Below are 13,435 nucleotides of genomic sequence, written 5' to 3' on the forward strand. Positions count from 1 at the left end.
TCGCTCTCTCTCTCTCAAAAATAAATAAAAAACATGAAAAAAAGAAGAATAGTAACTCTTCTTCTGTGATGATCCCTAAGCAAATTTTAAATTATATATGGCGTAGAGGCAGAAAAGTTAATGGAATAATGAGAAGCTTCAGAGCCAGAGAGACCTAAGCGCCTACATAAGCTCTACTGTTTGCCAGCTTTTCTCTGGGTGAGTTACTTTAGCCTTTCTAGGCCTTAGTTTCTTCATCTGTTATTTGGGGCTATAGTAGCCATCTCATAGGTCATTGGGAAAATTAAGTTATTTTATATAAATACACTCAGAACACCTAGCACTGGATAAATAATAAATTTATTCTTTTTTAGTTTTTAGAATAAATGATACTTCATTTTCTAAATGAACTGAGCTATAACACTTTAAATGGGCACCAATAACCATATAAACAAGAGGAAGAGACATTTCTGAAAAATATTCTTCAAGCTATAATTGCATATATGTGTATAATTTTATGTCTTTAGGTTTTTTAATCCTTTTATTTATTTATTTTTTAAATAGTTTATGGTCAAATTGCTTTCCATATAACACCCAGTGCTCTTCCCCACAAGTGCCCTCCTCCATTACCATTACCTCTTTTCCCCCTCCCACTCCCCCTTCAACTCTCTGTTCGTTTTCAGTATTCAATAGTCTCTCAGGTTTTGTGCCCCTCTCCCCAACTCTCTTTCCCCCTTCCCCTCCCCATGGTCCTCCATTAGGTTTCTCCTGTTCTCCTGTTAGACCTATGAGTGCAAATGTGGTATCTGTCCTTCCCTGCCTGACTTATTTCGCTTAGCATGACACCCACTTTCCTACAAATGGCCAGATTTCATTCTTTCTCATTGCCATGTAAGACTCCATTGTATATATATACCACATCTTCTTGATCCACTCATCAGGTGATGGGCATTTAGGCTCTTTCCATGTTTTGGCTATTGTTGTATGTCTTTAGGTTTCAACCTGCTCCTAGAAAAGATTATTATAATAATTTTGCTCATTTTGATGCTTGGTGCCTACCTCAAAATTTTACTTAGACTTTTTTTTTATCTTTTCCAACAGGCTGAAGCCATTCAAGTGAACCCTCTTTATATTTTGATACCTTCTACTCTGTGTACTTCATTTGCATTCCTCCTACCAGTAGCAAACCCACCTAACGCTATTGTGTTCTCCTATGGCCACCTAAAAGTAATGGACATGGTGAGTGAGCCGAAAGAAAACAATCAGATCCAATGTCTTTTGTGTTATCACTCCTTTTACACACTAATCAACTTCCAGGGAAAGCATTGCTTGAGTTCTGTTTCTGAAGGTGAGTACATGATTGGTCGTAGAATTGTTTTTAAAAGTGATACCAAAAGCCAACATGCCATGAGAATTTGCGGCACACACACAGAGATACTGAATGCATCAGTAATGCCCTAAGAGAAGGAAAGAGCAAAGACTATGTTCCACACAAGGGCTGAAACTTACGTGTCAAAATCAGAATCCAACCTGTCCTAGGCAAAAGGAAGAAATAGGGTTAATGAAATTCAGCAATCACGCACTGTGGTTTTCTATCACAAATATTTTTGCAACCAACATTTACTTCGAAAAGCATACTGGGCTCTGCGTGCCTGCTGATGCAGAGCCATCTTTCTTGTCGTGATTCTAATAGTGGCATCTGACGTGAAAGCACAAGCAAGTCATAATGGAACACTTAGTGTGGTGTCTACGGGTGGTGTTTCTCCCGATCAGATGGGGGCCCCCAAATGTGGGGCGATGAGGCAGAACAAAGGAAGATAGATGGTTACTGAATACACCCCAAGGGAAGAGGAGGCAGGACACAGAAGAGAGGCGACCTGCAAGGAGGCAGTGAGTGGGGCTGTTTAAAGGAGGAAACTGAAGAGCTTTGGCAACATGGATTTTCCCCTTTTTTTGGTAGCTGAACCTGGTTGTAAGCAGCCCATTGGTCATTTAGGGCCTTTGGATATGTTGGGGTGGGTGGCCTGATGGGCCCATCTGTATTCAGCCAGGTGGTCACTATGGCCCTTTCTGCATTCTGTTGCTCACGGCTGTTTGCTATGGTAGGAAAAGACTAGCTTGAGAATATTCTAGTCTCCCCCAGATCTTGACCACCAACTTCCAAACCAAACCAAACAGGAATGTAAGGAAAGTAAATTCGGTTATTTTGCAAGTGCCCACCCAAGGTAAGTCCCAGCTCCTGCCTGCCATACACATTGCTGTCCCCACCTTCCTGCAATGTCAAAATCCGGAAATGCCTCTATGCAGAAGTCACATAGTATCCTTCTGGAAAGAAAATGTGCATAATACCATACAACCAGTGTCCTGTGCATATGAATTTAAACAATAAAAACAGGATTCTGGAATAAGTGAGTGACTTGCATGGACAGAAAAGGAGGCTTCTGATAATAATCATTGCTGGATATCCCCTTTTGCTTTGGGGCTGCATGCTTTAAAACAGAGAATGCAGAGATAAGCAATCTCTCCCTGCAAAAAGTCAGATAATAAATATTCCACACTCTCTGGGCCATATGCTCTCTCTGTCACAACTGTTCAATTCTGCTATTGAATCATGACTGCAGCCAATGACAATATGTAAACAAATATTCATGGTTATATTTCCATACAACTTTATTTACCAAAACGGGCCACGGGCAGTATTTTGCCAGTCTCTGTTTTAATGGATAGAAAACAACTTCGAGATTTTTAGTAGATACCAGGATGATGACATAAGAGCCAGAAAAATGGGCACTCTAAGAAAGATGAATGGAAGTGGCATTTTATTAAATCTCAATAAGAGAATACTAAAGGCTAAACTAATAATGGTATTGAGTGAACATGAATGATCCAGTTATCATATAGTGACCTGCACCTTATCCACTGAAATACAAGAGCTCAAAACTCAAATTCTGATTTAACATGAAATGACAATTTTTTAAAGGGATTCTTTTCACAAATTACATGAATTCCACTATGTTTTTAAGAGGACCCTTTCAGAATCTCCAACTAAATGTCATTTAGCTGGGCACAGGCTCTTTTTGGAGATGAATGAAAGAATTCTGTTTTATGAAATTACAACAATTTATACACAGCATTTAGGATGTATGTAAATCTGACATATACTTTCTGCTACAATATTCTAATTTCCTGTAGGTTTTCTTTTGGGGAGACTGACATTCATACTCTTCCTGTTCAAGGTGAAAGCTGGACTTGGTGTTAATATTGTGGGTGTTGCTGTGGTGATGCTTGGCATGTCCACCTGGATTACGACTCTGTTTGACCTCTCTACTTACCCTTCGTGGGCTCCTGCAGTTAGTAATGAGACCATGCCATGACAAGCATGAATGTTATAAATATCCTGTGGTGAGTTTTGAGAACCATTGAGAATTCACTGTAGATTTGGCTTTGGAAAATTGATGACACATTTAAATTCGTCCTGATGGTTCCAGTAAACAGTCAAAACCTGGTGGTGTAACCCAGAGTTCACACCAAAAAGCATCTATATGCCTTTATCAAGAAGCCCACAGCTGAGATTTTGCTCATGGACCCTATGCATCCTGCTTCAACATAAGAGTAATTTGTAATATGACCTTCCAAGAGATTAGGTGATTTTTTCATTTTATAATTTGGGTTTGGTATAACATTTCAAACATCAATTTATTATTTCAGAATCTTCTCATAAAGCTAGAAATAGGGTATAAAATATACCAATTAATTAGGTACTTGGATAAATCATTTCTATAGTATTGCTGAAGGGAATTTGTTGAAAAACCAAAGCAGCGGTCATCTGCTGGTGCAGAAGAAAGGTTTGGTCCCAAGGAAATGTACAGTCTCTCATTTTAAAAAAATACCAGATTATTTTTGGCATATACATATGGTATGAAAATGAAAATTGAATTTCTAGTTTCAAAATTATAGTTGAATCCACTGAACAACAGAAAACTCATAGATAAGGATTAATTTGTACTTGACCTTATGGTTGGATTAATATAATTCATACATTTAATATCTCAGTGCACTAAGGAATGCATTTTGTAGAGCTATATATAATGCTTGCTCTGATTTCCAATGTTAGTACAGCGTAGGTATAAAAGAAAGCTAAATACTATAAAACTATTAATATATTTATATATTTGTATTACAGTTTTGCTTATGTGTTTATTTTACTTCAGAAATACATAATGTCATATGTAAAAAAAGATTCAGAAATTTAAATGAATTATCACTATGTATAGAGACAGAAAAAAGTAACATAACTCCATTATTTTCAACACTGAGGTGAAATATCAGATGGAAAATAAGAATAAAAAAATAAAACTGTTGACATATTTACAAAAGAAGAATTATTAAGTTAATTGTTATTAAATTAATTGATAATTTACTTAGGTTTTAAATAAGTTGTTTCATTAATATTAAATTAATAATTATTAAATTATTCATGGGCAAACAAAAACAAAATGAAAAAACGAAGGGGTGTCTGAGTGGCTCACTTGGTTAAGCATCTGACTCTTGATTTCAACTCAGGTCAGAATCTCGTGGTTTGTGGGTTTGAGAGCCTTATGTTGGTCTCTGGGCTGCCGGCGTGAAGCCTGCTTGGGATTCTCTCCCTATCTCCCTCTCTCCCCCTCTCTCTCTCTCTGCCCTCACTCATACTTGCATGCTCTTTCTCTCGTTAAAATAGAAAAGAAAAGGAAAGAAAAGAAGAAACAAAAAGGAAGGGGAGGGGAGGGAAGAGAAGAGAAGAGAAGAGCAGAGCAGAGAAGAGAAGAGAGAAAAAAAAGAAAAAAGAAAAAAGAGATCTGAACATTCAAACAAAAGCAGAAAGAGAATAGCACTCGAGGTGTGAAAAAGAATAAGGTGTATTGACATTCCAAAATTCGACTGCAGGGGAAAAAATGACAATGAAAATAAAATAATGTGCACAGTTCAGAAAAGATGGAGAATTTAAAACATAATTCTCAGGGTGCCTGGGTGGCTCAGTTGGTTAAGCATCCGATTTCAGCTCAGGTCATGATCTATTGGTTCATGAGTTTGAGCCCCATGTCGGGCTCTGTGCTGACAGCTCAGAGCCCGGATCCTGCTTCAGATTCTGTGTCTCCCTCTCTCTCTGCCCCTCCCCCACTCATGCTCTATCTCTCTCTGTCTCTCAAAAATAAATAAACATTTAAAAAATTTAAAAATACATAATTCTCTTGCTAAAAATAAAGCACAAAACAGGTTAACAAAATACCTTTGGTATTTTTAATCTTCATAGAAGTCATCAGCCCTCATTTGGTTTTTATGCAAATGATGGTATTTATAAAGTTGTTTTTGAAAAGTAAACATAGTAAAAAAACACTTTTCAAAAAGGAAGACATTCTTTTAAAAATTATATATGATAGATTGTCTATTTCATTATTTGTCCATTAGTCAATGCAAAATTTATCATTTTTAGAAATTTTGCCCATTTAAGCCTTACAATATATTTCTGCTTCATGTATACCTTCTAAGTTCCCCTATTTGCTTATTTCTTTCCCAATCATATGTTACACATTTACTTATGATCAATAGAATCTATTACTTTGGGGCTTTTTTTCTAGTCTTTCAATTTATCACTGCTGAACTATATTATGTGATGAATACATTTTAATTATGAAAAATGAAACGACTTTTCAAATTAGAATGAGTAAGTTTTCCCTTCACGAAAATAATATAAACATTTCAGGTTGAATCATTTTAATGAATTGCTTCCACAGCTGCCCTCTGAGTACAAGAAAAATAATACTTCGTCAAAATAAGTTTAAGTGAGCCGTACCGTTCTCTTGCTCCATCTTTACGTTTAGTTGACATCTCAAAAATGACTTAACTCATCCATTTCACAGTTGTCCCATTTACATCAAGTTATCAAGCTATTTTAGTTGGAAAGTTGTCTACTGTCCTTGAAAGTTTCCAAAAGGCAATCTAAACAGATGATCAAACAAATCTCAGTCCTCCCACTCCATGGTAGAGAGTATTTTGTTATTATCCCGATCCTTACTTGAAGGTTAACTAGAAATCTTTGTCACTTTAAATCCCAGTATCTTCCTTAGGATTGGATCTTGTCTAGATAATAGTAGCAATTTCACTAAGTGCCTATTTACTGTCTGTTCATGCAAGTGCTTGGAGGCCTCGCTGGCGTGTGTGTGTGTGTGTCCCTCACTCACCTCAGCTGCCGCTGTACATGGCAGCGTCTCTAGAATTCAGACTTCCTTTCAAATGTCTGCACTCTTCCTTGGTATCCCCGGCTTTGTTCTCTCCTTTCAGCCTGGGAGGTAGGGAAGTATGCTTTTAACCATTGATAGTAAGCAGCTCTGTTAGCAAAAGTTGATAGTACAATATCCTGGTTCCTTGATAATTTCTTGACGTGTGTACTACACAGTATTACATGTAAAAGATTTACTAGTTCATATATTTTTATATCTCTGCCATGGCTAACTATTTGATAAGGGCCTGGGTGGCTCTGTTAAGTGTCCAACTTTGACTCAGGTCATGATCTCATGGTTGGTGGGTTTGAGCCCCAAGTCGGGCTCTGTGCTGACAGCTCAGAGCCTGGAGCCTGCTTCAGATTCTGTGTCTCCCTCTCTCCCCCCCTCCTCCGCTTGTGCTCTGTCTCTCAAAAATAAATAAAAATGTTTAAAATTTTAAATATTTGATAAGGATTTTTGTGATCCTTTTGTTCCAAAGTTTTATTGATTTAGTTAATGAATGACAATCCTTGCCTGACTATGTGGATTTTACCAACTTAAACGTTTTTATCTTCAGGAGGAGGAGGGTTGTACTAAGAATGAAAGAATAAACCCAAACAAACTGGGTCAGTTTTAGTACTGTAACATAGTCTAAAAAGGAAAATAGTTAAAATTGTTACTTTAGAACAGCATTAACCATGTTATTTAGAAATGAAGCACTTTAGGGTGCCTGGGTGGCTCAGTCAACGAAGCGTCTAATTTTGGCTCAGGACACGATCTCACAGTTTGTGAGTTCAAGCCCCACCTTGGATGACAGCTCAGAGCCTGGAGTCTGCTTCAGATTCTCTGCCTTCCTCTCTCACTCTGCCTCTCCCCTGCTTGTGCTGTCTCACTCTCTCTCAAAAATAGATAAATATTTTTAAAAAGTTTTAAACAAATAAAAAAGAAATGAGGCATTTTATTTTTTAAGATGTTTATTTATGTTGAGAGAGAGAGAGAGAGAGAGAGAGAGAGAGAGACAGAGACAGAGCACAAGCAGGGGAGGGGCAGAGAGAGACAGAGACCCAGAAACCAAAGCAGGCTCTAGACTCAGCTGTCAGCACAGAGCCTGATGTGGGGCTCCAACTCATGAGCAGTGAGATCATGACCTGAGCCAAAGTCTGACACTCAACCAACTGAGCCATCCAGGCACCTCAGAAACACTTTAATTAAATTAAAAATTGTGGGGCACCTGGGTGACTCAGTTTGTTAAGCCTCTAATTCTTGTTTTCGACTCACATCATGATCTCACTGTTTAGAGACTGAGCCCCATTTGGGCTCCATGTTGGACATGGAGCCTGCTTACGATTCTCTCTCTCCCTCTTCCTCTGCCATTGTCTTGCTCACATGCACACACTCTCTCTCAGTCTCTCTCTCTCTTTCAAAAAAAAAAAGATAAAAATTTATTAGGTAAGTTTTCAGGTTGCAAATATTAAAAACACAGGTCCCCATTTTAAAAGCAAGACCAGACTAGACCAAGAGTAAACAGTTAGTGTAGAATGAAAGCAGAAATTAATGATTTTTCCCAAATATGGGGAGCATCATGTTTTTAGGAAGAGAAAGACTCAGGGTTTGGAAAAGAAATAAAGGAGGGGGTGTTCTTATAGTATAGTGTTATAGGTACTAGGGGTGGTTTTAGAGGGAGTAGATTTTAAGCAAAATAATAAAAAATATTTTGTAACATACATTCCTGTGTCAGCAAGAAAATAATGGAAGCCCTCAAAAAAGAAAGATGGTGGAGCACCAGATGGAAAGAGACTTAACCAAGGAGTGACAGTGGCAACTGCTAATCCCTAGAAATCCCAAAATTTTCTTTTAATAGGTAGATACACAGGAAGCAAGGGATGGATGACAAAGCCAGGACCCAAGCAAGTGTGAGTTGAATGGAAAACTACACTGAGTGAGGGTCTCAAAGGCTGTATTCTCAGAGAAAATGTGAGCTAGGGAAAAAAAAAACCCAACTTCTAGAGGGAAACATCAAGGGACCCTTCATGTGTAGGTCTGTGCACAAGGTAGAGGGTAAAAAATCTCCCTTGAGAATTCCTAACCGTACAAGTTAGGGGCCTAAAGTCTCATTACCAGTGTGTATTGGGGGGCAGGGGGAGAAACCTTAATTTGAAGATTTATCTTAGAACAACACCTGGTTGGTAGAATGCCGAAGTATCTGGCAAAGGGAGAGAACACCTTCTTCAACCTGGGGCTCAGAGAATTACTAAGGTGAAATCTCTGTGAGATTATAATCACAACTTGTAAATTCTGCCAACATAAAACCTGCTGTGCAAGAGCCACACGTGTGGCTGAATGATCCAAAGGACAAAGGCAATAGATACCTACTTATCAAATACAGAATATAACATGAGGAAGTATATGTTTGATCATATAAAAGAGTGTATTGGAACTATAGTAATTGTGGTCGGCAGAATTCTAAAAGCGTCTCCCTAAGTTTTCTGTCTTCTGGTTATTCAATCAAACACTAATCCAGGTATTGCTATGCAGGGGGTTTGCAGATATAATTAAGATTATTCATCAGCTACCCCCAAAATACAGAGATTATCCTGGATTACCCAGGTGGTCCTAATGTGATCATATGAGCTTTTAAAACCAAAAGAGGAAAAGAGAAGAGTCGAGGGGGTGAGACGAAACAATGGGAAGTCAGACAGATTGGAAGCTTTAAAAGGCCTGGCCCCATTACCTGGTTTTGAAGATAAAAGAGGTTATAAGCTGGGGAATGCAGGACGCCTCAAGAAGCTGACAGTGACCCTAGGTGGACCCCCAACAAGAAAACACACCTCAATCCTACAGGTACATGGAACTGAATTCCGCCAATCCTAAGCCTGGAAGTTGATTCTCCTCAAGAGCGTCCATCAAGGTGGATGCCTTGATCTTAATCCTATGAGACTTGTTTTGGACAAGTCTGTTAATCTATAGAACTTTAAAATAATAGTGACTATTGTTTTAAACCACTGAATTTGTGATAGTTTTTATGACAACAATAGAAATCAAATAAAATAAGGAATGAGAGACTATGAAAAGTGACCAGATAGATCTGAAAAAGTATCAGATAGAAATTCTAGACATGAAACGTTTAATAATTAAAGTTAAAAACTTAATGAATGGGTTAAATAGCATATTTTACAACCCAGTAAAGTATGTGAACTTGACAACACACTCCAAAAAAAATTAATTAGAATGCAGCACAGAGATAGACAAAAGGAACGCTGAAATCGAAGAAGCTAGTATGCTAAATTATAACATATGTTTAATTAGAATTTCAAGAGTAGATTTAAAAAATGAAGGAGACACAATCACTGAATATAATGAGTGACAGTTTTCCATACTAATAAAATAAATCAATCAAGATTTTCAAAAAGCATAATGAATCCAAAGCAGGATTTGGGGTGGGAGGGAAATAAATCTCACACTCACCTACATGATTGTAAATTGTTGAACAACCGAGAGAAATACAAGATCTTAATAGAGAAATTAAGGCCTAGACCAAGGCTACTTTCTCAAAAACAGTTGGAAACTGTGAAGTATCTTCAAGTGATAAAACCAAGAATTGTGCATCTAGAAAATCTATGTTGTAAAAATAAAAGAAGAGACGCCTGGGTGGCTCAGCTGGTTGAGCAAGTCTTGATCTCGGCTCAAGTCATGATCCCAGGCTCGTGGGCTCTGCGTTGGGCTCTGCAGGGAGCGCGGAGCTTGCTTAAGATTCTCTCTCTCTCTCTCTCCCACTCAGCCCCTCTCTGCTGCTCATGTTCTCTCTCTCTTTCTCTCTCTCTCTAAAATATAAATTAAAATTTTTAAAAAGGAAACTAAAGACTTTTCAAACTAACAAAAACTAAGTTTACCACTAACCAAAGCTCTGAAATTACTTCTAATGGCCATACCAAAAGAAAAAGAAAAAGAATTCTAGGAAGAAGATAATGTGACACAATAAGAAATGGTGAGTAACCAAGCTGATAAATATATGGGTTTAAAAAACCATCTAGAATTAAAATACTGGAAGAGTATAATGTGCGGTTCTGAGGAGACAAAATACTCTAATTCTGCTCTCAAGCCCCATTTTTCTTGGCAACAGAACACTTAATCTAACTAAATCAAAGTCAAATTCACCATTTCAGTGTTTTAACTATTTCAGTTTAATCTAGTCGAACTTCGTTTTTGTTTTTTAGATCCTCTCTCATTTCCTTCAGCTTACAGTTTTTATCAAAGTTTTGTGGACCGTACATATGAAACTCACTGGGTGACTGTAATGTGTCTATCTTTGTGACTAGACTGGCTTCCACTGAGATGCACTGTCCCCTGAAGTGTACAGTCCCCAGTGGTTTTATTATTCATTTCTGATTCAAAGATGTACTCATGCGACTCACACCATCCCTGAAGTCACCATCTCTTCCTTGCAGCCACAATCTCCATTGATCCATCACTTTAAGGGTGTTCGGGACTTTGGATGCTCTCTGCATCGCTCTGGGGTCCTGGCAGTCTGAGGAGGAAAGTGTGTCTAAGCCCACCTATACTTAAGACACTCCTTCCTATTAGTCTACTCTACTGCAGGACTGCATGTGAGGTGCAAGAGAGAGAGAGACTGAAGCTCACATCTTAAACCCAGAAGAGTTGGTATATTCATTCTTTTGCTCATTAATTAATTAATTAATTACTCATTAAAAATAACGGATGTAACCTATAGCCACAGAACAGAGCAAATCAGCCCAGCTCAAAAGGAGACCAAAACCATTGTTTGCCTAGAGAAGTGTTCATGAGCATAGCATCTGGAGGCCGACTGCCAGCACTGAATCCCTGCTGTACCACTCACCATTGCATCCTCAGCTGGGTTAGGTACGCCCTGTATGTGCAGCTTCCGCATCTGGAAATGGGAAGGCAGAAGGATATTTTCATGGAGTTATAAGGATTAAATGAGCTAATGACACAGAGAACACTTAACAGCTCAGTATGAGATAATATTCTTATTAATGTTATATCATTTTTATTCCTTACCACAGCACATAGAAGTGATTGCACTCATACAATCACTGGGTTTGGTCAGACGCCTTCGTCAGGAGACTCTTAGCCAAGATCTCATTGAAACCTTAGGATTTATGTAGAAAGGTTACTCCTAGTTCATAACACCTAGGCAGAGATTTCCGGAGAATCTTTTAATATTTACCCAATTAGTCGTTGGTTGGGAGAGAACACTGGAGGTAAAACAGTGAACAAAGTATGTATTTTTTTAATGGACCTCAATTTATAGAATTCAGCACACAAAGAAAATATAGGGAAATTTAGACACCAAATGCAGTACTCTAAGCGAAGCAGAAAAAGTTACTGAAATAATGTGGCATTATGTTTATATCGAATGAGCCTGTCACTCTATTAAATGATTCTCATCATTAGTTTTCACTTCAGGGATTTTCAAATAGTTCAAAATCCCCCATGTCGCCAAGGCTCCCTGGAGCATTGTCTGCAGGACTGTTGATGAATCCTGACAGCTGTAGTTCTGTGCACCTGCTGAGCTGAGCCTACCCTCTGACCTCCCGGCAGCAGCACGTCTAAGGCTGGGCCACTGAGTCAGATGCTACACCTTTGTCTTTATTGTTCTTTAAAAAGTACGCACTGAAGATTACCAAAATATCAGAAATGTCACGTAGCCTCCTCCTTCATTCCAGGAAAGTTTGTGTGCTCTTGCATCCATGCGAAGGAGCCTGCATTTCCATTATATTTCCTATTTATTCTAATTGCTTCATTCTGTCCTTTTTTATTTAGCACATCTTTCTTTCTTGACATGTTGTCTTTTTTTGTTTTTAAGTAAACGTGTTTGGACTCCTATAAAGTCAAATACTATGTTTTTTAGAGTCTCAGAATAGCAGTCTCTTACAGTGCTTCTACACAAAGAAATTACAAATATATCCCTTTCCACATCTACTCCAGATTTTATTATGGCCTGTGGGTAAATTTTCAAATAGAGCTTGAAAATTACATACCTTATATTTCATACAATGGCTTTCAAATTCCATGTCATCCAGATAGAAAGTGGGGGAAGTTTTTGGTGGGACATCTTAGGAAAGAAAAGATGTTCTGAAAACAGGAAATTTTATTTATTTTAACATGACTGCCATGAATTCGGCATCTAGTTTGGAGAAAGATTTTAATTCCTCAAATAATATTATATTTGTTAGATGTTGGACTTCCAGACTAGCTTCCAGAGTCCTTCCTTCCCTAACATTTCTTAACAGAATTTAGGGACTTTTACCCGCTTAGAAAATTAAAGTAACCTGTGTGCCAGAAGCAAAAAGTTTTGAGACTAGAACAGGAGCCCAATGAACTCTAGTCATAATGGATAAATCAACTGAAGAAGAACTTAAAAAATTTTTTGAGTCTCCTGACCCATGAACACACTGTATTTCTCTATTTAGGTATTCTTTAATTTCTTTGAGCAATGTCATATAGTTTTCAATGTACAGCTTGTTCATCTTTAAACACATTTAATCCTAAGTGCTGCTATTGTAAGTGGTCTTGTATTTTAGCTTCAATTTCTGATTGATAGTTGCCATGATTTAGAAATGCCATACATTTTTATAAATTGATTTTGTACCTGCACCCTTGCTAAGCTTACTTAGTATTTCTAGTTGGGTTTTGGAGTGGGTTTGTTTGTTTGTTTGTTTGTTTGTCTTTCTTGTTGTTTTGGTAAATTTCATAAAATTGTCTACACAGTATCTCTGTGAATAAAGTCAGCAATATTTCATCCTTTCGAATATGGATACTTTTGTTTCCCATTTTATCTTAAAATATCCTTGTTATTTTTTTTTCTCCTAGTAGCAAAGCATTTTTTTACCATTAATTATGAATATGGGCTGTTGAATTTTCAGAGCCTCTTTAATCAGATTGAGGGAACTCTTCTACTGCTAGTTTGCTGAGAGGTTTAATTTGTTTAATTAGGAATAGATGTTGGAATTTGTCAAATGCTTTTGGTGCATCTTTGGAGCTGAGCTTATGGTTATATTTTTTAGTCTGTTAATATGTTAAATTACACTGAATTAAACAAACTTTGAACATGATATTTTTATATATTGTTATATTTTGTTAAGAACTTTTGCACCAATATTCAGGAGGGACACTTACTTTGTTGTTGTGTTGTATTAGGATATTGCTTGCCTTAGCGAATGAGTTAGGAAGCA

General features: G+C 37.5%; 1 protein-coding gene and 1 long non-coding RNA gene across 2 annotated transcripts in view; one reads left to right on the forward strand and one right to left on the reverse strand.

Annotated features, from left to right (window-relative positions):
* Nucleotides 1–13,435, forward strand: part of SLC13A1 (solute carrier family 13 member 1) — a 125,248-nt gene that overhangs the window by 92,627 nt on the left and 19,186 nt on the right. Inside the window, exons 14-15 of the mRNA XM_029924122.1 lie at nt 1,081–1,218; nt 3,216–3,381. Coding sequence (XP_029779982.1) covers nt 1,081–1,218; nt 3,216–3,353 — 276 coding nt within the window. The 3' untranslated portion in view covers nt 3,354–3,381. The remainder of the gene's footprint in view (nt 1–1,080; nt 1,219–3,215; nt 3,382–13,435) is intronic.
* On the reverse strand, nt 5,717–6,295 carry LOC115279653. The gene is made up of 2 exons (XR_003903554.1): nt 6,201–6,295; nt 5,717–5,958 (listed from the first exon to the last, which is right to left on the reverse strand). It is a non-coding gene; the product is annotated as an uncharacterized LOC115279653 (long non-coding RNA).

This window comes from Suricata suricatta, chromosome 2 (genome assembly GCF_006229205.1).
Source record: "Suricata suricatta isolate VVHF042 chromosome 2, meerkat_22Aug2017_6uvM2_HiC, whole genome shotgun sequence".
In the NCBI taxonomy this organism is placed as follows: domain Eukaryota; kingdom Metazoa; phylum Chordata; class Mammalia; order Carnivora; family Herpestidae; genus Suricata; species Suricata suricatta.